The 25,746-nt window shown below is 40.6% G+C and overlaps 1 protein-coding gene across 1 annotated transcript in view; it reads left to right on the forward strand.

Annotated features, from left to right (window-relative positions):
- Positions 1–215: 215 nt before the first annotated feature.
- The window catches only part of LOC104933214 (integrin alpha-5), a 39,921-nt gene continuing 14,390 nt past the window's right edge, over positions 216–25,746 (forward strand). Inside the window, exons 1-18 of the mRNA XM_010748605.3 lie at positions 216–622; positions 7,200–7,324; positions 9,243–9,343; positions 10,225–10,348; positions 10,479–10,540; positions 10,639–10,684; positions 10,858–10,983; positions 12,123–12,167; positions 12,468–12,511; positions 12,677–12,733; positions 15,161–15,213; positions 16,142–16,350; positions 17,022–17,213; positions 17,302–17,347; positions 17,441–17,554; positions 19,031–19,086; positions 19,631–19,788; positions 21,900–22,037. Coding sequence (XP_010746907.2) covers positions 423–622; positions 7,200–7,324; positions 9,243–9,343; positions 10,225–10,348; positions 10,479–10,540; positions 10,639–10,684; positions 10,858–10,983; positions 12,123–12,167; positions 12,468–12,511; positions 12,677–12,733; positions 15,161–15,213; positions 16,142–16,350; positions 17,022–17,213; positions 17,302–17,347; positions 17,441–17,554; positions 19,031–19,086; positions 19,631–19,788; positions 21,900–22,037 — 1,896 coding nt within the window. The 5' untranslated portion in view covers positions 216–422. The remainder of the gene's footprint in view (positions 623–7,199; positions 7,325–9,242; positions 9,344–10,224; positions 10,349–10,478; positions 10,541–10,638; positions 10,685–10,857; positions 10,984–12,122; positions 12,168–12,467; positions 12,512–12,676; positions 12,734–15,160; positions 15,214–16,141; positions 16,351–17,021; positions 17,214–17,301; positions 17,348–17,440; positions 17,555–19,030; positions 19,087–19,630; positions 19,789–21,899; positions 22,038–25,746) is intronic.

Genomic DNA, 25,746 nt, shown 5'->3' on the forward strand with positions numbered 1-25,746 from the left:
TACTTAATGGTGTGTTTGCATTGACTGTATCATATTCCACTGTCATTGCTTAGACATTAGCCTAACAAAAGTTTGAAGATTTGCTCTCATATGTGTGATTCTTTGTCTTGGCGTGTTTTACAATATGACTTTTTTTTCTTTGGGGACCAGACTGCCTGCTAATATTGAAAGCTCCACCCCAAATGAGGTCGCAATGATTCCCCCCTCCCTCCTTCACTCCCTCTCTGTCTGACTCCGTCTTGCCTTTCTTTACATTTCACCACTCACTCTGGACCAGTGCACCGGACCTGTTGGAGCTGAAAGGATTATTCAGGACACCAACTTTATGATCACGACCCGAACTGTCCTCCACAAGGAAGAGCACGGATGATGCGTGTTGCGCTTCAGCTACTCAATGAAAGAAGAGACGCGCAAAAGAAGAGATGGTCACCGTTCCTGGACTTTCATCTACCCGGTCATGGGGAAAATGTTGTCAGTACATCGTGTGGGCTGTACCTGTAGTGGTGGTTATGGTCCAACTTTGCGTTGCTTTTAACTTGGACACGGAGAAACGCGTCGTCTTCACCGGACCACGGGGGAGTTATTTCGGCTATTCGGTGGAGTTCTTCGGTAATTCATCCAGGTAAAGATTTTACGCATCAGCGCAGAGCTTGATGTCCTGCAAGACTTTGGCAAGTCAGTGGGACAAAGTTAGCAACAATCTCTGTAGTTCAGAATCACCATTTCATACTTATAATATTCATATGTAGTGTATGAATTATAGATGATCTGACCTTAGAATCTTGTGAAATCGCCATTGTATCCAGTTTTATCAGGTCTTTATGATAACCCAACTCTGTGGTCTTTCTCTGTCATGGCATCCTTTTAATATTGCACTAGAATACAGCTACAATATTCTATTTCTGTCTCTGCTTCTGCACACACACTTTATTTATTTTTATAATGTGCAATATCTACAATGTAGCTCTGACTATTCCTTTAATATTCCTGTTTTTATGATATCGTGACATTGCAAACAACCCTTTAAAGTTCAACACTAGTCTTCTGAATGTATTCCATAGTGATGCAGTGATGAAAATGTCACTCAGATAGCACATCTCTCTCTCTCACACACACACACACACACACACACACACACACACTCACACTCACTCTCTCTCTCGCTCACACACACACACACACATTCTGGATTCCAGCCCAAGTATGATTGGAAACAGACACACACATCTGTGTGTGTGATTGAGAGAGGAGGGGGTTAGCCCACAGCAAAGTAAGAACTATGCTAATCTTCTTCTGCATATAAAGGGACAGTAGGAGTGTTTTTTTTGGTGACAGATGAAGAACTTCTGAATGAGATACAGTCAAAGACATCAGGCGCGTTCTTTCTTTTTTTCTCTGCAGACTGAACCATGACCTGTTTTTGCTCACTGAGATAACTCCTCTCTGAGTGCTAGGGTGGAACACACAGGATCATAATCTAAAAGTATCTTGGATATGAATGAGGTGTGATGCAGGCTACAGGAATCCTGAGGCTGATGCCTTCATGGTGCTCTAAACATAGTTTGTGCCTCTCATGTGTTACCACCATTTCTCTTCTAAACATCTGGATGACAAACTGTGATTATCAGTTCTGTTGTTATATATTGGTGTTATATTCCAGTGTTTTATATTTGAATACAAAATAGTGTGTGCATGCCAACAGTGGCTTTAGGTTTGTGTTTATTAGGGATATATGATGTTAACAGCTACCTGGAAACTTGAGACACATGATTGAATAATTGTGCAGCAGTTGATATATGTTTTTCAACCAGATGTTAAGAAGAGTCTTTGAGGATTTATTAGAGGATTAGAGACAACTTGAAAAATTGCATTAGCTTTGTGACTTGAATGTAGGGATGAGTGCCATGTCGTCTAAAGACAATATAATATCCAAACCCTGATTGTTGATGATTTTGTAGGTTGGTACAGTAATATAATCACTCACAGGGCTCCTTTCACTTTAGGTAAGTCTAAATGTGTGATGTGACAGCAGACTGTCTGTACTTTAAAGGCTCCACTCTGAATTGAGGCTTCTCAGTTGAAATAAGACTATGCAACTTTTCAAAAGAAATAACAAATTCCTCCTCTTACAAAAAAAATTGAATTCATAAGAAATACAATGCCCTCTTTCTCAATTCAATAAGCAGCAGGCAGCCGCAAAAGGGGCTACAATTTATAATCCTTCAGGCCAATTGCGTACTGTCAATCCACGTCCATAAGGAGATGTTGTTTTTGCCACTGAAAGTCTCATATTGTTACTACAAACATCTGACAACCTTTTGGAAAGGACCCAACAGATATAGACGTTTTCAGATCCTTTTGGTTTAACCAGAAACACCCGCTGTGTCGCTCTGTTCAAAGCCACCGGACTCCATTGAAAAAAAACAGTAATTTTACATGGCAGAACACAGGAGTTGCTGGTTTACCACTGCCTCCATTGTTTAGTTTTATTGGGTGACTTTGGTGAGTTGGAACTATTGTGTTCTGAAAAAAAAAAAATCAGATTTATCATGTTCGGTGTTTTAAGGACCGTTGAGACAACCAAATACAAAGCTATGTCCACCCAAAACACTCTCAGACAGCTGTTCACAGCTGCTGTTGCCCAAGAGTTGAGGACATCTAGGACGTGTTACATCACTTGAAAAGCCCTTTGTAGATAATAACAGAAATCTAGTACTTATCAGCTGTTTAACCTCTGATAACCTGTTGAGAGCAGCTTAGCGGACAAATCTTGGTCCATAGCTGTCCAACCGTTTAGATCTTTGCTGTTTAATCCCAGCTACACCTTATCTGCTCTCTGTGTCTCAGTTTGCCCACCAACATCCTCAAGGGCTTACAGAGTAAAAGCAATGTTGTTTTAATGAATGTAGATATTTTCCTGTGAGGAAATTGGTTAAGATTCTCGCCGTTTGCTTAACTAAGCTTCTGGAAGTTAGAGGGCATGCTGTTGAGTAATTACTGAGATGTTGATTTTGATCAATTTGTCCAGACTCAGTCCCACATTTGCCTGCAGCGCTCACACTGAACAATACCACATTTTGTTTTTTGGCCAAATTCATGTATTTAGACGGCTCAAAATGACTGCCGAACATCTGCATGTGAATCTAGCGGTTTTTTGTTTTGTGGTGGGAAAAGGATGCTTTCCTGAATGAGGGAGATGTTTTCTCCTTGCTGATGGGATTGTTTCTGCCAGTTGTCATGCATTCTGACAATAACTAGACTGTTTGTCTGGAGGGAGCCTTGTTAAGACTTGCTCCTGTTGCTCTCCATGCTATCTCTGTTTTCACTGTCTCAGCACACACGTCCAGTTTATGTCAGTATGTCGAGTTTAGGACTGCGTTTTTTGGACCAGTTTGGACATAATCAAAGTAAGAGAGGACAGAGGTTTGGAATGTTTCAGCACATTAACTGGGATGGTAATAAGGGGCTAGTAATTTCCTTTTGGAAATTTACTATAATTGTCACTGTTACATACTTTCTTTAGCTTTATTTAACAAAATTGCTTGGATACAATTTATCAATCAAACTAGAACTTTAGAATTTCATTGCCAGTTCAACTTCACCAAGAGAAAACGAAAGACTGTTTCTTATTTCTGTGTTTCAAGGTCTTTCTCAAGTTGGTTTACCACAAAACATACTTTATTTCAATTCTGTGCAGCTTTGAGTGGCATGTCATTGAATTTAATGTGTAATATAATGTTTTTAGTATGCATACATGGACTTTATAAGCACTAGGGATGGCAGTGTTGGCCAGTTGGTCCACCGCTTTGCTCCAGATTGAAATATTCTGACAATTATTGGATGGATTGCTGTAAAATTTAGGACAGACGTTCATGTCTTACTCAGGTGGAATCTTACTGGCTTTGGTGATCCCCAGTTCCATCTAATCCCACTGTGAGGCCGACATTTTTGGTTTTCCACTAGCATCAGACAATGCTGTGAAATTTCCCTAGATGACGCATTTTAAAAATCATCTAGCATCACCTTCAGTGTAAAAGTTATATATAACTAATGATATCCCCCAGCCTCGCTTGTACTCATGTTCAGTGCTAATTTGCTTGCATGCTAAAATGCTAAACTGAGATGGTGTGCAGTAGACCTGCCAAACCTCAATATGCTTATCATTGTGGGCATGTTAGCATGCTGGTGCGACCATTCAGCTGTGCATGTACAGCCTCACATAGCATAGCTATAGACGTCCTGTTTGATCGAACTTAGTGTTCTTAAGTCAGTGAACTTCTTTGTTTATCAACCTGTCTGTGAGCGCTACATTAAACCACCACCAAAGAGCTAAGATTGCTAGCTCATGTTCACTCCGGAGCCAGTCGTTAAATGTCTGATAAACTAACACGTTAGTTTTTCATACCTATTACTGTCTATTACTTTTAGAGGTTCAGTTGTGATCTCATGATTGGGGGAGCAGGAAAGAAAACACACCAATCCAGGATTGTGTCTGATTATTCTGGGCCACCCACATATGAGTTTAATGAGTATTTACATGTTAACCAAACAGAGCAGATATTTGAGTTGGGGATCTGGCTCATATAAGAATCATATCCTGTTTATTATAACAACCCAGATAAAATCTTGAGAAACCTGACCAGGGTTAGTGGGGATATATGGGATCTGTTGGTTTCCATGTTTACGTGTGACCTCTTGTCACATGTTTGATATGACCACACATGGTAAGCAGTTAAACCAAAGCCAACATCCCTTTTTAAACAGTTTTATTTGAATCATTTTAGAGGCCTGAAAGGGTTACAATATTCAGATTTTCAGAGGAAATCAGTTATCAGAGAGAAGAGAACTTGTTTTGAGCAGGTTACGATACATACAGGCTATGAAAAGTTAAACCTATCATTAGGATATGACTTGTTTCAAAATAATGTAAATTCACTGGAGCTCATAAATCCTTTAGTAAAAATTACATGTTGCATCCTTGACCTCGCCATGCCTCTAAGCCATTCGCCTGTTTGCAGATGTTCCTGTTGTACGTGAGTTAAAGGAAAGGAATCCTTATTTCAGGTCTCAACAGAAGAATCCATTGTCCTGCTGATTTACACACATTGTCATGAAGGCTATTGTTGACTGTTAAGTTTTCATTGCGTATATGCTTTTCATTGACTCAAAAGTTGTAGTGGCTTAAAAGTCTTATACCTTTGAAAGAGACGGACATTGAAAGGCTTCACCCTCGTCAGCTGAGTGGCTGTTTATAAGGAAAGCTCATCCAGTCATGTAAATATTCCTCTTGTGCTCTCCAGACAATTTAGGGGTTGGAGGGGGGAGAGGGAGTCTGTCTGATCTCTGCTAATGTCATCAGTCACCAATGTCTTAAGTTGTGCCATTCGCTCTGAGCTAGGCCTTTTTAGCAGGACTGTCTGAAAACCTTGAATATGTAGCCTGTTTTGCTGTGTCACACTTGAATATTAGTAATATTTATTCATCTTCAAACTGTCATCCAGTGAAATATGCATAATCACCTCCAGAAACCTCTTGTTTAGTCTTCACTCTTTATTTCCTTACACATCCTTGAATCCTTTTGCTTATGGCCATGCTTATAACCGCCTTCGTAGTTCATGTCCGAGTAGTTACAGTAGCTAAAATGGGAGTAGCAGTTACATCATTTTTTAATTGAATTTTGTTTCACTTGAAATTGCTGGAAGAACAATAGAGATGATCCTGTCTTTGTCTAGATGACTGTGTAAACTAAACATAAGATCACCAAACAGCCAGTTCCAATGAAAGATTGCCATTCATTACACAAAAAGCAGCTAAAATAATTCCACTCATGTCTCTACTACCTTAGTTTCGTAGGGGCCCACTTGGACATGTAATCACTGTTTCAACTTTTTAATGTAGCAGCCTTAGCTGCACAATATTTAGTAGTCAGTATTTTATTGACAATGACTGAAATTCCTGTTTATAATTTAAAATGGGTTAAAAAAATGACAAGTCTACAGAGAAATATCACTACTCTGCAGTCAGCTCTCCCCTCATTTCTTAGTGTCTTTTAGCTCATTGTTTTGGTTTTATGACCACACCATTACTTTGGGTTTGGTTTGACTCTCACAGCTCTCCTCAGTATTCTTTCCAGGAATAACAATTTTAAGTTTTCAGCAAAGAAAACTCAGATAAACCAACTATGAATTGGCTCAGTACCAAGCAGCTAAAGAGACAGATATTTACCTCAGAAGTTGGTCCAAGAGTCTAAACAAAGAGCTAAAAGGGGATAATGATGTTCTGTGTCATCTGGATGTAAGCTGCTGTTTGCTATCAAAGGCTGCTATATCAACTTTATGAGGTGATAATATGCCAGTGTTTTGTTTACACCTTGTTTTGATGCTACTGAGGTAATAGCTGCAAAATGATCTTTAAATGTACTTTAAACATCCATATGAAACAGTTGTGTTGTACCTTTATAGGCCCCCATAAACAGGAGCATGGGACGATTAGGATGAAGTCAGCTGTTACTGTGATAGTAGTACTTACTTTCTATATGCACCCTGTTGTTAGTATTCTCATTACATGAATAGGCCACATAGTTGATGCTCTAAGCAATTAGGCTTGGTTAGGAGCCTTGCTCAAGGGCAAGTGCACCTACAGTATGCAGCTACCAATCCACAGTAACGTGGGCTGATCTGGACTTGAACCAGTCACCATCTGGTTCCTGAGGGCAGAGGCACTGCCATTTTAATACACACTATAGTTTGGTTTCTTCTGTGTCATAATTTTAAAGGAATAATTCAACATCTTAGGTAAGACATTTGCTGTCTCACTCAGAGTTAGATGATATTATTAATACCAGTCTCATGTTTGTACGGTAAAGCAAAAAGTGGTTAGTGCTGGCAGGAAAGCAAAGAAATCAAAAGTTCTTTTGACTTTCCTGGGAAATTTCCTAAAATCCCTGGGAACTGTAAGGGAAACTTGTAGGGATCAATAATCCAACCAATCACTGGCTCCACATTCAGATTTTAGCCCCATTTTACCCCTCAGAGTCTTTGTCTCCTATTTATTTTATCAGCAGTGTGTATGACATGTTTATAAGACAAGTTAAATGTAAATGATTTCAGATGAAAACAATTGTTGGTGTAATATTAGACTTCTCCTGGACTCAGCTCTTCACCACAGTGTATGATTTTGTTTTTCTTTTTGCTGTCTAGTATCAGAATTTTGATCGGTGCTCCGAAAGCCAACACCAGCCAACCCGACATCACCGAAGGAGGAGCAGTGTACTTGTGCCCCTGGAGCCAAACTAACTGCAGCATTATCAACTTTGACAAGCAAGGTGGGGCGTCTTGTTAAATCTAAATTGACGGTTTTGTTCTCTTTGTAACAACACAGATAAAAATGTGATCTGTAAAAAAAATCAAACACAATATTAAAAATCCATGGGGGAGAATTTTCCCTACATCATAATCACAGCAGTAGCTGGTCACTCACATTGTTCCAGGATATAAAAATGTCACTTTCCCAAACAGCACTATTAAACAGTGGAGATAGGACTGTGTAGTAAACTCTCAGCTGTCTCTAACCAGCCATAAAAGTGGCTGAGAGAAGCTATAGGTAACATCCAGAGTTAAGCACCACTGTGCTTGACCCTGAGGTCATGAGGGTCATGGCTCCCTGCTATATTACAGCTCCTGATCCAAATGTTCTCTGCTCAGACTGAAACCAGCCTTTGATGTCTCTCCTGTGTTTTAATGGTGGCTGATGACGCTAAGGTCTCCATTTTGGGGCATGAGACCACGTCTGCAGTGCAGAGCTTTGATTTCCTGCTGGACTCGGGCCCGGTGTTGTGAGCGCTCTTTAATTAGGACCGAGTCATTATGGGGACAAGGACCCCAGAGGCCCTGGGTTGCCCCCGGCTCTGCCAGAAAAATAATCACCTCCATCAGAAAGTGCAGGAAGCGATAAGGACCACCGTTTGAGGATCACAGGGTCTAACTTATCATACGCTCCCTCATGCACATATCAAATGGCGGTTTACACAGACCGAGAGCTGCGACTATGCAAACTCTGCGTACATAAATACACACTTACAAACTGTTTACAAACAGTCTCTGCAGACAGCCTCTGAAACATGAGACAGCATAGAAAAAAACATGCAAAACCACACGTGTTCTCTCTCTGTCTCACACACACACACACACACACACACACACACATGCTCTTATACTCAGTAGTCTTGCATTTCCCATTACAGGCCTCAGGATTCATGGTGTGTTTGAGGACACAGCCCAGACTCCATTAACCTAACAGGCACACCGAGTTGCAGCCAGGAGAGTTTAATGTCACCACTCGGCTATAGACAGCAGGCGCATATATCAGAAAATATACCACAGCGAAGCTTATACAGTCACAGACACATTTAAGTATGATTTAAATTTCTTTAGTGCTTGAACTGGGACTAAAAGCAACCTTTCCGCAGGCATCAGATTTAGTTAAATGACTTTTCAAGGATGCTGAATAAATGTTTGATGATTACATAGGTGCGATAAAAATCCGGCATGTAGAAGAAATGATGAACTATGACAGCAAATCCCCACATGTCTAACTTTTATTTAGTACCTGGATATAGATCTGAACTGGTTTTCCAAGTCAGAGTCTTATTTTCACTGCGTTCCATAGGACATAAAGGTAACTTGGCTCACCTACCTGGCTCAAAATTAATGTTTTGTGGCCCCAGAATAAGAATCCAAATAGATTTTTCTTTTTCAAATTAATTATTATACCAGTATGTTGTTGAATGCAAAAAATCATGGCGGTGTAATGCTGCTGAAGTTGCAAAAGTAAAACCTCCACCAACCCCTCCCTCATCACTGTTCTTTGCCTTCGTACTGCCAGGGCCTCTTCTTAAAACAGATCCTGACAATGAAGTACAGCCGTTTGGGTTACAGTAACAACAAGGTCCAAGTCCCTTTGAGCCGTTTGATGTCTGCCATAGCATGGAGGATGGATTAAGACTGCAGACCCCGGGAACAAGGCCATAAAATATCCATGTAAAAAGCCAAGAACATGTGGGGAACGCTCTCAAATGAAGCTCTGACAGCACAAAAAATGAAGCACCGATGACAGGGGGATCTTTGACTTAAATTTAAAATAGCAACTCCTGACATCACTGAAGTTTCTGAGGAAAGATGGCCTGCGTACAGCTCTGTCTAAATGTACTCTTAAACCTGTTTTTCTCCTCTGTGTTCTTTTAGGTGATCGATATTTTTATGTAAATGATGTGAACACTCAAGTTGAGTTCAAGTCTCATCAGTGGTTTGGAGCTACTGTGCGTTCCCATGGCAACAGCATCCTGGTAAGAATGGGTCAGGGTTCGGTTTATCTTCATTCTCCCGTGTGATTGCATGTTTACATTTGTTCAGTTAATCTGCTGTTGATAGATTCGCTGCGGTGCACATTGTCATCAAACAATAGACTATTGTTGCTGCCCTAGCAGGGGTATTTCAATATGGAGTTTTGGGACTTCATGTGGGATCGCTTCTGGGTTTTGTACAGACCCGGTTACAGAAAAATGGACTCCCTCTGTGCTTTGTAAAATCTAAAACAAACGTTAACTCACACTTGGTTTTAAACTTTTCATTGGCCTTCTTTAAGAAGTCAGAGACAGTAACAGTAACCCTGCAAAAGAATGTTCAGCTAGCACATGATGCATTCATTCATAACATCATGCTAACTTAGCTGGATGCAACACCTGCAAAAACATACAGGTCTCAGGTTAACAGAAAGGAGCAGTTTTATTCAGTGGATCAGTGTTGTGTATCAGAAGGTAGACTATTTGGCGCTAGTACCAAAACAGTTTGCGGGATTATGTTTAGCAGCGTTTTCAAACAATATGCCTCACTTTTACAAGGACGCATGATTCCAAAAATGAACGAACACACGAGTTTGGCAAATTCCAAATATGTTTCCACAAACTGAATGCAGAGCAGCACACAGCAGCTGTTTAAAAGTTGGCTAACGTGGAGTAAATATTTAAGAAGGTCTTCCACACAAGGACATGACATTCTTGAGCCCACAAAATCTAGTTGATCAGTACTGTTGCTGTACTTGCTAAAAAACGACCCAACCCTCCGATCTTTAATGATTCAGAGTATCATACTTGTTGGTTCAATCAATGTTTGTTGCTGCAGTTCAGCAGTGTCTTTTGTCATCGTGCCCTCTCTCTGAACTTTCCAGGCTTGCGCTCCCAGGTATTACTGGAGGGCCGAACATGACACACCCCTCTCCGATGTCACAGGAACCTGCTACCTCTCAGTAGACAGCCTCAAAACGTTTGTGGAGTACGCCCCCTGCCGAACAGGTGAGTTACTGCAATGATAGCCATCCTCGAGGGGAAGTATGACCGACGTGTTCAATAATCAATTGATTAAATGTATTAAAATGACAGGGCACTTATCAGTGTTTTCCATGTTTCACTTTGTTCATTGCAGAAAGACATGGACCTGCTGGACAGGGCTATTGTCAGGGCGGGTTTAGTGCAGACTTCACCAGGGTAAGAGAAATTCTTGCTTTATGTAATCACATACTCATGATGATGATGATGATGATGATGATGATGACTCCTTAGCTGTGGCTGATGTTGTGTTACAGGATGGGAGGGTTGTGCTTGGAGGACCAGGCAGCTTTTACTGGCAAGGTGAGCTCACAAGAATGTGGAGCAGCATGGATCAAATAGATTTTTTACTGTGAATGGTTTAGATTATCAATCCATCATCTTTACTAATGAACTGGCTACTGTAGAACAGTTCATGAGCCAAAGTTCTTATTTTAACCTCTGACCTTTAAACCCTTTGTCACCCATCCCTACAGGTCAGCTGATCGCAGCCACCACAGAGGAGATTGTTAAGGCCTACTACCCCTCGTACTTTCTGCTGGCAGTTGCTGGGCAGATTCAGACACGACAGGTTCAGGGAAACTATGATGACAGTTACCTGGGTGAGAAAGTACACTTTAGAAAATGTGTTACAGAGTATTGACAGAGCAGCAGCACCTTGTGCTCCACGTCGGTTGGTTTTCTTGATCGTCTGTCTTAACAATTTCAGTCCAGAGCAACACATCTCAGCAGAAGAATGCCATGAAATTTGATATGGAGTTGTTCCCAGACGATAATATCTGAGGTGTTAGTGATCCCCTGATCTTTTGTCTAGCACCACCCTGAGATCCATAGTTTGACCAGGACTTTGACCAGTCAAAAATAAAAACACCTTTAAACATAATGAATGGATTTACTATAGATATCTATGATCTTATCACAAGGTAAAAAAGAACTTACTGGAGGATTTTCCTAAAATTCTCTCATAGTGTTCAAATTCCCTGGAGGAAGAATTCTTTCTGGACACCACGAGAAAACTGAAAAATAAGTTGTATTCAGTCTTGTTGAGAAAAAGTCTCATGACATGACCCAAGATATGTCGTAATCTAACCACCAGATTGCCAATTGATATACTGGCCACATTCATGCTCCCAAGGACATTATGATTGCATGTAATCATAAGTTTATAACCCTTTTTTATTGTCCTCAGGACAAACGAAACAAACTCAACAGTATGTCATGATTTTTTGGTGTCTGGGAATCACAAACAGAGGTTTAGGGGCCTCAATGTAGGGAAGCGCCCTAGGGTTGCTATGCAAATATACACCTAGAATGGGAATGGGATAGATTTGTGTGTGCTATCCTAGTGGTGGCCCCTAGCCACAAGCACAGATGAGGAGCCACAGACTTAGAGTTATCACTTTCAAACTTTTTTCACATATGCAGTAGTACTCGCTAAGACTAATACTAGTACAGCTCTAGGTTTCATTAACCATTACTAGCAAAACACACCTAAATCTGCAATGAACCTTTGAGTAGTTGACTTGTGGGTAATGAGTTGAGTGTTGTTGTAAGATCATCTGTTAATGGCATCAAATGATGAAATGTTCTGTGACCCACCCATGTGTGAAGGCTTGTTCTTATACTAGTAACCAGCAATACTGCAACAAAATATGACACTATTATATCACTATTAGCATTATAATCCAATGTAAGAGATTCAGGTAACTCATCATGTATCATACTTTACTTTTCATTTCAGGTTACTCTGTGGCTGGTGGCGAGTTCAGTGGGGATGATGAGGAAGGTGAGGGTCATATTTACAGTACATAGAGTCAAAATGCATGACTGAGTACACCCCAAGCCCTGTCTAATGTTTAACAGCTCAGTCTCTACACACACTGTATTGTGACAGAAAGGGATTATTGAGTCATTCAAGAAGTAAGAACATTTAGTGACCCACAGAATAATAATAAAAAGGAGTCTGATGAGTGTGCAAACTTTCTTTTTGTTGATTGGTCACAAGATTTCTCCAGCATTTCAGTTCTTTGTCTTGTTTTGAAATGAGTCCTCCTAACCTTTTGCCCTTTGCTTTCTTTGTTGTCAGATTTCATCACAGGTGTTCCAAAAGGACTCATGCTGTATGGTGTAGTAAGGACTCCCAACATTTTCATTTTACACCATTTTACAATCTACTAAACATAAAAGTATACACATGCAGTATACTCAGACCTGCTGTACTAAAGAATGAAGTATGTATAATACTTAAGAACCACAATTTAAAATCAATAATGACTTTTGTCTTTCTCAACATAGGTGTCCATATTAGATGGAAGAAATCTGAAGTCTCTGCTCAACTTGACAGGGGAGCAGGTATGTGCACATCTGGCTGGAGACTTTGTATCCTGGCCCCTAATTTCATATGTGGGTACACATTTAAAGTGGCATGTGTGAAGGGTTGAGAGCGGGGGGGGGGTTGAAGATGAAGGAATTTGCCCCACGGAGAGGAGGCCTACACCAGGGTCAGAGGTCTAGCTTACAGTATGCACACCTCATGGTCTCTAAAAGATGTAAATCAAAGCCAGAAACAGTAGACCAGGATAGTGTTCATGTTGTCACTGCATCAATTCAGCATGTGCTTTTGAAATCGGAAGTTCTGGAAGTAGTCCACCTCAGTTGGCACATCGGACATCGGACATCTTACACTGACGTGTGTGCACCAGTCTGACTTATTTGAAGAGATCACAGAGCTTGTCGTCTATCCCTGAATCAAAACTCCAAACGTTGTTTATCCAAAGCTAATCTCCTATCTCAATGAGATTCTAAATGCTGACTGTAGACTGATATATGCATATTCCATATATAGAAAAAAAGTCCAAATCATCAAAAGTGGAGGTATATGGTTGTCATCAGACAACCAAAAACACCCATGCATTCAAGGGTCGAAGGATGGGTTTGCATTTTCTGCAGTCGACCTTAAAACAGTACTGATGTGCCCATATGTACTTTGAAAGGGTAGAGGACTGCTCGCCCCGCTCAGCTGGTCACACACAGATCTCTCTCTATAGCGATTATATAAAATGTGAACTATCTAACCTAAGTTGGGACATGGCAGCTACATCATCAACTGACTTGTTTTTCATTTTGACATATTTCAAGATAAAAAAGCGTGTGACCACACATACGGGAAAGCATTTCTGTGCGTGTGTGTTTTCAGTGTGGGAGGTCATCAATGACTGCTCAGATGTGTCAGTCTCAGGGCGGAGGGCGCTGAGTAAACTGTTAAGTCATCGTGAGAGTGATCTGAGGTAAACTTCAGGCTAATTGACTCTCTGCTCTCTGTGGGTAAACGCTGGTCCCCCTGTGGGTGTTTGGATTGTGTGGTTAGAGTCAGCTGCAAAAACACACCAGAGGGTCTTTGTGCAAGAGGTGGTTTGGTGGATGAAACTACACATTTTGTCATTTGTTATTAGTTCTATTCAATAATATTTTCTTTTCTCAAGACAAGATTCGCTGGCTAAACAACTCATGTTGTGTTCCAATTGCGCACTATAATACGATTGAGTGATATGATGATATGTGAGATGACAGAAATGAGTCAACTGAATTAAAGATTTTGCCAAACTGTGTATAACAGGGCAGCTTTCCATTTTAATATCTCTGGTGGTATCAAACCATTGTGGACAAAGTAGCGAATCAGTGAGCTGGAAAGAACACAACATTGATATTTTCACCCTGTAAAGCTGGTGTAGCAAATGTGTTAGCAGTTGCTCATTTATACATCCAACAGACACAAACCAATGTTAGCATTCATTGGAAGTTGACAGTTGGAGTTGAACATTTAATCTCTCTCTGCCTGTTGTTTTGTTTGGTGCTATAGACAGTGCCCTATACAGTTGGCTTATCAGAGCTTTTTTTTTTTTTTTTGCTGAAAGCATCTCTTTCTGCTGTTTTGCTTTACTCTCACTGCTGTCATAGCACTATTTTTGGTTGCAGCAGGCAGCTGTTTTCAGAGGAAAAGCTCTAAAAACCTACTGTACACAACCTGCTCACCACCAACAAGGAGGCACAATGACTAGATCCACTGGTCACTAGCAGCCAACGGATCAAATATTTCCCTCAGGAGATGGAGGGGACCAAAAACAGAGCTAAAAGAGACTCCAAATGTTGCTCTGTAACTGCTTTTCTCAGCTGGCTGATCTCAGCTCACCTTAGATGAACATTTACAGTGGTTCACAGAGTTCAGAAAGTAATCATCCTGTATCTGGCAAAGCAGTGCTGCCATAAAGTATCGCAGTAAATTTGAACTTTTACCCAAACCAGTCTGATTTATATTGATATGAACTGTTTTGCATGTGTGAGACAGGAAAACAACCCCAATATCTAGTCTTGATTTTCACAAGGGTCTCCAAACTCATTTCTGTGTAGCTACACTACAAATCACTTTAAAGTGAGAGTCATCCAAGGATGTAACATGACCCTAATTTATCATACATGGTATGAAATTATACCGGAAAAACACGACCCATGAGAATTTTCTGAGTTTTAAAGTAAGTTGGAGTCCCCAGACCCCCTACCTCTCGTCGAGCTTACAGAAGCTCTAGTGCTGAGCTCCATGAAAAGAGAGAAGAGGAGACCCGGGGGGATTGTGGGATTGAGAGATTGAAGAGGAAAGCTTCTGGGGGTGGCGGTAGAAGGTACAAAAGAGAAAAAGGACACAGAGAAAGAAAATGAAAGAATAGAAAGGGATCTATACACCGTGGTGTGATTACAGGCTAACTGGTTTGTAATGCGTTCCAGATGGGGTCCTACTTCGGCTACGCAGTGGCAGCCACCGACATCAACAACGACGGGTGAGTCAGTGGAGTGACGTCGAGACAGATGATGGGAGGCAATGTGGGCGAAATGACAGAAAGGGGAGAGAAACGTTAGCTAAAAAAAGGGAGGATGAGATCAGACGTTTTTTGTAAGTTTCTCACGATTGTTCAGTCACTCTGTCACTCTCTAATGTGTCATCTCTGAAAATACCCTGAACTCTCGAAGTTCTCCAATGGCCTATTTCACTTCCTTAACCCTTGCAGTGACACACCATGGGAACTTATTTGTGTTGTTTTTAAAGTTTGAGTGAAGCCTTTAAATTACTATTCATGATCCCTTTAAACTGAGTCTGTGGTGTGGTAATATACATTGCTGCCATTTAAAGCGTATTTGATTTGAAAATGCTTGCTGGTGGTCATACAGTATACATATACATGTATGCTGTAATGTAGTCTTTATATAGTGCTTTTAATTTAGCACGGGTGAGTCAGTGGAACATTTTAGCCACTTCCACCTACATGTTTTAAAAGAAAATATTAACTTTTCATGTTTAATTTGTAATGTATGATTAATTGTTAACCTTTTGAATCCTACTCCCACGATGGTGGTTTTTGCTGACTCATGTTGTGTCAGTTGGTCAAATTTACAGACCTTGAATTTAGAGGAAATGATGCACAATAGGTCTAGATTTCCTTCTGATGAATCTTGGGTTTGAAGATTTTACCAAGTGAAATATCATATAGCTTCAATGAAGAGCTGGAACAAGCAGAATGTACTATGATACTAACAGACAGTGTGGAATAAGATGATTTTTCCAACCTTAAAGCTGCTTGAGGGGAATACTGAAAGGGGAAATTTCACTTTGGTCCTTTGCTTTTTCTCTATATCTATATCAAAATAGTTCCTCTTCTCCCTCCGTCTTCATCTCTGTTATTTATTTTCTGGCTTTGCTTATCTGCCTAGTTTGGATGACCTGGTGGTGGGAGCTCCAATGTTCATGCGTAGAGGGTCCAATGGGCGTCTGGAGGAGCTGGGTAAGGTGTACGTGTACCTCCAGAGAGGCCCTCTGCTGCTGGAGCCAAGCCAGTCCCACCTCCTCGGTCAACAGGCCTTCAGCCGGTTCGGCACCTCGCTGGCCCCGCTGGGTGATCTCAACCAGGATGGATTCAATGGTACGTGTGCTACATCCAGTGTGTGTTTTATTATTAATTTACCTGTTAAATCTGTTAAATCTAATGTATCCCAAAGTTCCTGCATTAGAAGATGCTTTCTTTGTCATACATGACAGCAGACTGAATATCTGTGTTATACTGTAGCTTAGACAAAAAAAAAAAAAGACCAATGAACACATCACCTTAAGCCATGAGAAATTATATATAAATTATATTAGTATATATATAATATTATATATATATAATATTATATTATAGTATTAGTGGGGAAATGAATAGAAAAAACTCTATAAAGCAAGAGAAAGCAAAATGTTTTGCTTTTTAAAAATATGATAAATGATTCATCCATCCAATTCATCCATGATCAAAACTGTTCTTGAATTTTCCCTCATCAATTTAATGTTTGAGCCATTGTTTAAATTAGCTCAGATACTATTCCAAATGTGAACGACTGCTTGGCAACATCGTCTGATTTACTGGCCCAGTCTGTGTTTTATTCGATCATAAGTCAGCCAAAGTCTAAAGAAGCAAATCACCACAAAATAATAACTCAGTAACTATCTTCAGAACCGGCCCACAAATCCTGCTCTGGTCCATGACGACAGTTGTTTATAACTGTCTGTGAGCTTCAGAGATCCTTCACACAGTGTATTTTTGCTGTTTATAATCAGACATGGCCATCGGCTGTCCCTATGGAGGAGATGACCAGCATGGAGTGGTTCTCATTTTTAACGGTCACTCCGACGGACTGATGGACACGGCCACTCAGACTCTCTCTGGCCAATGGGCTTCCAGCTCTTTTCCAGCCAGTTTTGGCTTTGCTCTACGGGGCAACAAAGATCTGGATCAAAACGGCTACCCAGGTACTGCAGAGAGTAGCCCACTAACAGGCTTCTGTTAACCCTTTATCCTCCTCTTTGATGTCCTAATTGAATTTTTCCCTTCTTGCAGATCTACTTGTTGGTGCTTTTGGAGTTGATAAAGCTGTTCTATACAGGTATGATAAATTGTGTAGGAGTGTAATAACAAATATATATATATATACAACTCTTTGTATTCTTATTCTTTCCTGGTCTGTGTCTTAAATCAGGGCTCGGCCAATAGTGAGTGCCAGTGCATCTCTAACAGTGCAGCCGACCATGTTCAACCAGGAGGAGAAGACTTGTGAGCTGCTCACAGAGAATGAAGCAATCGCTGTGTCTTGGTATGATGTCTACTATTTCCCTTAAAAAACTTCAGCTCCACTTATAACTTAATAAGAAGATTATACAAGGTTTGATCCAACATATATTATTTGTCATTGTCACGGAAATATCTTCAATGGTTCAATAAAACGTTTGAGTAGTTAAAGAGCTTTCTGACAATAGCAGAACATGGAAAGTCTTGCAAATTGTTACGTAACACACATCTTAGTTCAATTTCAGCTTTCCAAACTTTACTTCACGAGAATGTCAAATGACTTCATGTTTGCCAGTTTCCTGCCCAAGCTGCTCTGAACTACACGCTCAGTCTTCTTAGATCCAGTGAGAAAAAAAAGGGGGGAATTCACCCCATTTTCAGTCTCAATGGAGCTCTTTCCACAACTTCAGTTTAACCAGCGGATTAAATGTGGAACATTTTTAGACTTCTGTGACAGGCGTTTACCAAACTGGCTAGCATTTTGGTATCTGCTGCGTAGGTTGACACAAGCGAGTCTTGTTTTCGTGTTTATTTGTGTTTTTTTTGCTGCTGTGGAAACAAAGAGAAGATGGAGGGTGTAGAGGAGAGGAAGTGGGAGAAAGGTGGAGTAGCTGATGAGTGCAGTTATTAATATCGAAAAGGTTGGAAAAGGGTTGTAACTTTCTGGAAGTGAGAGTGAGACATTGTTTGGCATCGACAAATCCTCCAGTGTGAGGTTACCCTCCCTTCATGTGACTGTTTATATGACTCCACGCACACATGCACATGTATGTGTCTGCTGTATAAAGTTGCAGTCTTTAAGATTTACGTCTTGGTTGATTTGGTGAGACCTGTTGTAACCATAGTAACAGCAAATATGTGTGGATGCTACTGTAAGAGCAGCCGCTGTATTTGTTCACAGTGCAGCTGTAAACAGTGCACTGTGGCTGCATTTCACCTGTTAAGGACTAAGGAGCAGCGTTTTGGATTTAGCGGCATCTAGCTGTGTAGTTGCTGATTGCAACCTCCTTACATCACCCTCTTCTTTCTATTTTAAGTTAACAAACACTTTTCAGGTCATTTTACACTAATGAAAACATACTTTTTTATTTTTACATTCTATTTTTTCCGTATTCTATAAATATACCCCCCTAAATCTGATATACTGCACCTTTAAACACTGTTAATTTGCAACAGTTATCACAGATGTTTGCATCAGCAGTAACAGCTTTGACACAGTGGTAAGGCAAATTTATGCTTGCCTGCATCCCAGTGGCCCCGAGTGTCAGGGTGGGTCCTGCTGACAGATTTCGTCATGTCCGAGCTGGTCCTCACATGGCCTATATGCACTGAACTCTTTTTTTTTTTTGTTCTTCTTTTTTTTCCTCTTCTTAGGCTCACATCACTGAAATCTTTTATTATTACTGTAAATAATGAGCAGAAGTACCACAAATCAGTGTACTGACTTCTCTATATCTTCTCTATTTTTCTTTACATATTTTTGTCTGTGCTCAAACTCCAGTGTCAGCATCAGTTTCTGCCTGCTGGCTAATGGGAAGCACCTCCCCTCTCATCTAGGTGAGACACACACACACACACATGCACAGACACACATGGTCCCTATTACCTTGCTTTCTTTGAGTAGCCACAAGTATGCTGGACCTCACTGTGGTCAATTTGGCAGTTAAGATCAAGATAAAAGAACAATCATGTAAATACAGGGTAACTTGGTGGGCTCCAGCAGTTTAGAAAAGTGTGTGTGTGTTTATTTTAGGTGCGTGGGTGTGTATTGTCTGCATATTTTTGTCGTGTGGGTCGCAGCGATGCCCTCTGTGTGTTTCTCTATACTGTACAGACAACAAAATAGCACAGAAGGTGCTTCACCATAATAATGCTTACCACTGTGTGTGTGTGTGTGTGTGTGTGTGTGTGTGTGTGTGTGTATTTGTCTTTGGTGAGGCACGCATGTAATATATGTCTGTGCAAATATGTTTTTGTGTGCCTGTGCATACATTTACATGCATTTTTGTGTTTAATGCAGGCATGTAGACGTTCAGACTTTGTGTGCGTATTGACTGTTTTTCTTGCCGCATGTGTGTGTTTTTATGTGTACATTTTCAAGGTTTTGTGGTGGAGGTGCAGTTGGACAGTGTGAAGCAGAACCAGAAGGAGTCCATCAGGAGAACTCTTTTCCTGGACAGCCAGCAGCCCAGTTTGATGAAGACCTTCAGTCTTGCCAACGGAGAACGTTCGTGTTATGATACCAAAATCTATCTTCGGGTCAGTCCCACTAGATGTTTTTCCACCTCATTGTCAGGAATACTGGAAGTCCATTTTTCAAGTTTTAGGCGTATTTCAATCAGATCGATTGACAGGATAAATATTGAACAGGATGCTAGTGGCTCGGTGAGACTGTGCTCTGAGCTAAATACTCACATCAGTGTGCTAACATGCTCACATTGACATGGTGGGTTAGTTCTGCAGGTATTTGGTCATAAAAGTGTTGGACCATTTAAAATATTGACGTGATGATGAAGCAAGGCGAAAGTTAAGGCATTACCATTGTCCTGAGGGGAAGATGAATGTCTGTACCAAATTTCATGCCAAAATATCCACTAGCTGCATAAAAATGTCGCTAAAAATCAAAAATGTTGACCTGCTCGTGGCATTGGAAAGTCAGAGGATCACCAAAGACCACAACCGCAAACGTCTTTACCAACTGTTGCTGCAATCCTTCCAATAACTGTTGAAATATTTCAGTCCGGACTGAAGTGGTGGATCAACCAACCGTTCTGTTGGTGTGACAAAAGGCAACATTTAAAATTTATTGTATTACGCAACATGTTGCTGTAGTTGAAAGAAGTGATTTTGTTCTTGTAGAACCTGTGTGTTATTGTTCTAGACTGGGTTGGATGTACCCTGTAGAGATTTGGACCACTAGCAGGAGCAATGTTTAAATAAGTTGGTCTTCATGCACATGCACATTGGCAGTTGGTTTAGGTTGGTTCGGACAAATTATTGTTCTCTGGGGAACTACTGGCAGCTTCGACATGAGCTATGTGATGATATGTGTGACTTCTCAAAAACAACAATGGCGGCTACTGAAGAGGTTAGCCTAGATGCTGCTAGCATCAGTTAAAGCAGAAGATGAGAGTATTTCTTCACTGAAAGAAAAGCAAAGATTGACACCAAAGGTTTTTCTTAATCAGAAAAATGTACTTGCTTTTCTCCCAACTGAAGCATGACTACGTTATATGCTTTGTTGATCTGATTGGTTGAAGATGGTGATAGAAAGATGATTCATCCAGTCACCTGCCAGGTATTTTTTTTGAAAGTACCAGTTCTTTTTTTATTCACAGATGGCTCCATGTATCCATCCAATGAGGTCAGGTTAAAGAAATGTTAAATGTTAAAGCGTCAGATAATACAGGGACAATAAAACTTTTGGTCTTTAAGGACTATCTGCTTGGACTGCATCACAGAGCTGTTGCCAGATGACCACACATCTCACCGTAGAAACATGCACATTAGCAGCTATGACAAATAAACCGATTTTTCCTTTCATTTCAGTCTCAAGTATTGTGCGCTTAATAGTTCTCAGGCCAATCATCTCAAGCCTATGCCTTTTACATCTACAAATTTTCCGGTTCCTAATCCTGGCCCTCAGGAGCCGGAGCCCTGCTGGTTTTCATTCGAGCCATCTAACCGCAGACTATTTTGCACCTGTGACACCAGGTGAATGTAATTAAGTCGCGGGTAGGACAGAGGTTAACGTCATTTCCTAACAGGCGGGTTTGAAGTTGCTGTTTGAAGTGTTGTTTGAGGTGAAACGACTACAATACCAATCTTCTCATCACTCAGTGGCGACCTGATCAAAGTTAATGCTTGCCAAAAACACTTAAGTCATACGCGTAGATGTTCACTGTAAGGACATGATGATTAGAGCACTTTGCTCTGTGACAGAAACTGCCACTCACCTGTCAGTCAACACTTCTTCTCAACACTCTGTTTGTACACCATTTCTTCTTTTTACTCCTTCACACATCATTTTGGACAGTTCAACAGAATTCATGTCACGTCTTACAGAAACTGAAAACAGACTAAATCCTTCGTTTAGGCCAACAGTTTCTGGAACATCTGCTTTTGATTTTGTGACTTTTTTCTTGTACACTTTCTTGGAGCAGAGTTTCGCAATAATCTGCACTAAAAGTCTGGAAATGTCTACCACGATGACAAATTTCTAATCATCTTTTGGTTGTTTTCTAAAGTGTTGGCTCATTTCAGAAGATTGAGAAAAAAAAAACACAGCACATTAACACACAAAGTTTTCTCAATCCATCCAACAGATAACATTTGGATTTGTGTCACATACTTCTCTCTCTTTGTGGCAGGCTGAAGACGAGTTTCGGGATAAACTATCTCCCATTTACATCAGCCTTAACTTCAGTCTGGATCCTCACGCTGCAGTGGACGAGCACGGCCTCAGACCAGTCCTGAATTATCAGACAGAACAGCGTATAGAGCAAAAGGTATGTATATGATACATGATACAAAGTCACCCTTACAATCAGAGCCACATAAAGGGGCAGACAGTTCGATGCATGAACATGAACCCATGAACGTGGGTCCCACTGGTCCTTGAAATCCTTGAAAGTTTGTGTATTTGAGGGGGAAGATCAGGGCTTGAACGAAAATAAAAATAGACATGGGTCATTGAAAGTGTTGCATATATTGTGTAGGAATAAAAATAATAAAAATTCATTAATGTTCCGCTAATTCTCTGTGCTCTAACAGTAATTACCTTGATTTGTTTCACAAACATTTGAGATAATTTGGGCCTAGAAAGTCCTTGAAAAGTCATTTATTGCATTGTTGCCAGTTTAATTTTTTTTTATTCATTTGTTTTTCTCATGTATTTAGTGTTGCACACAGTGTCCAGTTATTTTTATAGCCTGTAGTGTAAGCACCAGTACGCTGTTGTGTGATTTATGTATTTATGAACGGTGACATTAACTCAGCAAAAAAATACCATGTTTAGTCACTATGACAACCAGCAAGTTTGCAATATTATGTCACTAATGTTAGCTGTGCTATAACTGCTTATTTTAACGTATTTCCCCAAACTAGAAACCCATGAACTGCTCTGTTTCACTTCTTCTTGGAAGTTCAGCCTCCAAAGCTTGAAATGTATGTGTGTGTAGGGTTGTAAACTGTATCTATATATTACACTACCACATCTAGACCACACCACTTATAGGGCCACACGCCTTGTATTTTATGAGCTAAACAGATAGCCACCACAACGATTACCAGTGCAGAGAGAGCAGAACAGATGGTGTGGTGAAAATTCTCACAAAACAATCTAAAATCGTGTACAAATGGCAGTGGTTCTTTGTACTATACCAGATTGACTTCACCCTCCACACCACAGTACATCTTCCACTGTTTACATTTTGCATGCAGGAGATTTATTTAACTGGCAAAGACGGAGGTTACACGCCACCATTTTAAAATTGACATCAAATGTTAAGGCCTCTCTACAGTGCTGAATCCCATATGGTTAGAGGTTTAGGGTCAGCCCTGATAGAGCATGAACTGATTACTGCACTCTGGTCTCTGTTGGTAGTGTTTTTAGTCTCCTATGCGAAGAGCTGGAAGGTTTATGGAGGACCGGCGAGTCATGGCTCTGCAAAAACACAGAGGGACGGCTGACAGCTCCGTTTGGGTGGGGTGGTGCTCAGCTCTCAGACATCTGGTTGTGGTTTGTTTATGTATGTTGCCAGTGGTCTCCTCCACCAGGGAAGAGCCAGAACCTGAAAACGTGCACGTGTTTATGTGAGTGATAGAAGGTGAAACGAGTGTGTGATGTGGGTGTGTGTGTGTGTGTACATCATATACTTATGCGTACCAACTTTTTTCAGACGAGAAACCTTGAAGGCAGCGCTGTAAAGTTCATCTGTTGCTGTTCTCCCTTCTCCTTGCATGAAAGCATTCAGTTGGCTTTTCATCTGTTGATCAGGAGGCTTAGGGGGTGAGAACACTGAGAAAAAGCATCCACGCTCCCAGTGGACTGTGGGCCCTGAAGCTTCACTTCAGTTTACATTGTGTAGAGTGTCACTAAGCTCCATGCTGACAGTTTAGCATACACTATGTGAAGTGGCTTCATAGCTGTGGACAGCCCTGCTGCTGTGTCTCTCCATTCGCATGCATGGATTTAAATGGAGTGTGTTTTCAGTGAGTTTTTTTAATCCATTAAAAATTCAACAGTACAGTCAAATAAACGATTGTACTTTATAAAATCATGTTTTTTCTACTATTGAACTATTTAATAATGTGGCAGTGATGGAGCATTGCACTGCAGTGTAATGCTCCATCACTGCTGGGTGTGGTCGCAGTGCAACAGACCACAGTTTTGACCACACCTACAGTTAAAATTATACCACTCAAGATTTTCATGATGTCAAACCCAATTATCCACACTATTAATGGTGTTGCACTAATAGCCATATGATGTATATACATTCTGTAAATGACTCTCTATATGGTAGCTGTTATTGTTGCTGGCAGGGTCCACCTTTCTGCACAGGGTTCAAATTGCACATCCACTGAATCTCCCATGATTCTTGGGATTTCTTGCCACAAATGTAGTTTCATTTAAACTGAAAAATACCCGCAACATATGATGACATTTATTTTATTATTATTCTGTCATATTTCATAGTGATTCCTTTTAAAAGTTTACAATCCTCACCAACCGCACAGAAGCAATTGTGTTTCAGCAGTAGTTTTAATACCTCCGTGTAATGCTACAGGTGTGTTTTCTGATAGCACTGACCTGAGGTCATTACTGTATGCGGTGACAGGAAAGGAATATCCATCAGATCTTTTTTCAGTGGGTGGAGGACTACGCCACTATTTGAACTGGCTGGTGTTCACATCTTTGCACTCTGCTTCATTCACTTTATCAAACAATTATTTGCCACACACCAAGCTCACGCAAGGAAGGACAGTGTGGGAAAACTAGCTTGACTTCATTTTTTTAACATAATTTTAAAAATCTTCCATATAAAATATTTAAAATGCAACAATATAAACTAGAAGGGATTATTTCATCTGTTCCATTGAAGGAGAAGGTAGTTGGTGAATAATTACAGACTAATCACTGGTCAGGAGATACATCATCTGACACAGTACTGTGGATATCATTTAATAAAGTAATTTCCAGCCATTTTTAATTTGGTAGCAGCCCATAGTCAGTGAACACAGTCTGATCATGCAGTGCCATGTCTTGAGGCTGACCAACGCTGTGCTCTTTTCCTTTAAGAGCTGGAGGGAAACATGGGTCACATGGATCAAACATATGGGAAGATGAAGAGATGAAAGTGAAAAAGAGATGAAAAGTGGTTGGAAGGGAGGGAAGATAAGTTGGGACTCATCACTTGATCTTCGTAAGTCTATTACAGAGTGTGTGCGCTCCTGTCTGTTTGGTGTTAGATGACCGATGGCCTCCTGAGTATAGAGTGAATGTAAGACCAGGGAATTGAATGAGGAATCTCCACCGAGACTCTGTTAACCATTGCCAGGCTGATTCTTTGCTCTCTGTGGCCCTCCGTTAGCATTCTTTTGGAATCTAATGTTTCCCATATGTCGGAGAGATGAGGGTATGGCAACAATGACATTATGGAGCTACATGCGAGAAATGGTGGAGACTGTAAAAGGAGAAAAGAGAGGAATAAAGCAAAAATCTCAAGGGACACGCTCGAAAAGACAATACCGTCAAATCAAATCACATTTATCTTTTATTGTGGTTTCTACCAAGTCATCTGTCACGTAAGACTAAAGAGCAGATTAAGCCTTATTCTCGTTTAAATGTGAGGTTTTCACTCCTTTTGATCGAGGCTTCTCCGCAAAAATGCTCTACTTGTTTAGATGTAATTCGTCATCCTTTCATTCTCCTAAACCTTCACCATGTTTTCTCTGTTTGTCCTTTTCTTCTTTCCCACATGTAAAGCACATATTACGTTTTCCTGCAGACATGAAAGGATGGTTGTTGGAAATGTTGTTACAGTTCTGTTCATACACGCAGGATATGTATACTCCATATCCTCCTCTTATCCTTTCATTAAATCATGAGTCTAGTGTGCCGGCTTCTGTAAACATCCACTTCCTCGAGAGCTTCATACCTTTGGACTGTGGTTCCCTGGATACCTCTCTGTCTTTCACCCATCATAACCATCC

This window comes from Larimichthys crocea, chromosome I (assembly GCF_000972845.2).
Source record: "Larimichthys crocea isolate SSNF chromosome I, L_crocea_2.0, whole genome shotgun sequence".
Lineage (NCBI taxonomy): Eukaryota > Metazoa > Chordata > Actinopteri > Sciaenidae > Larimichthys > Larimichthys crocea.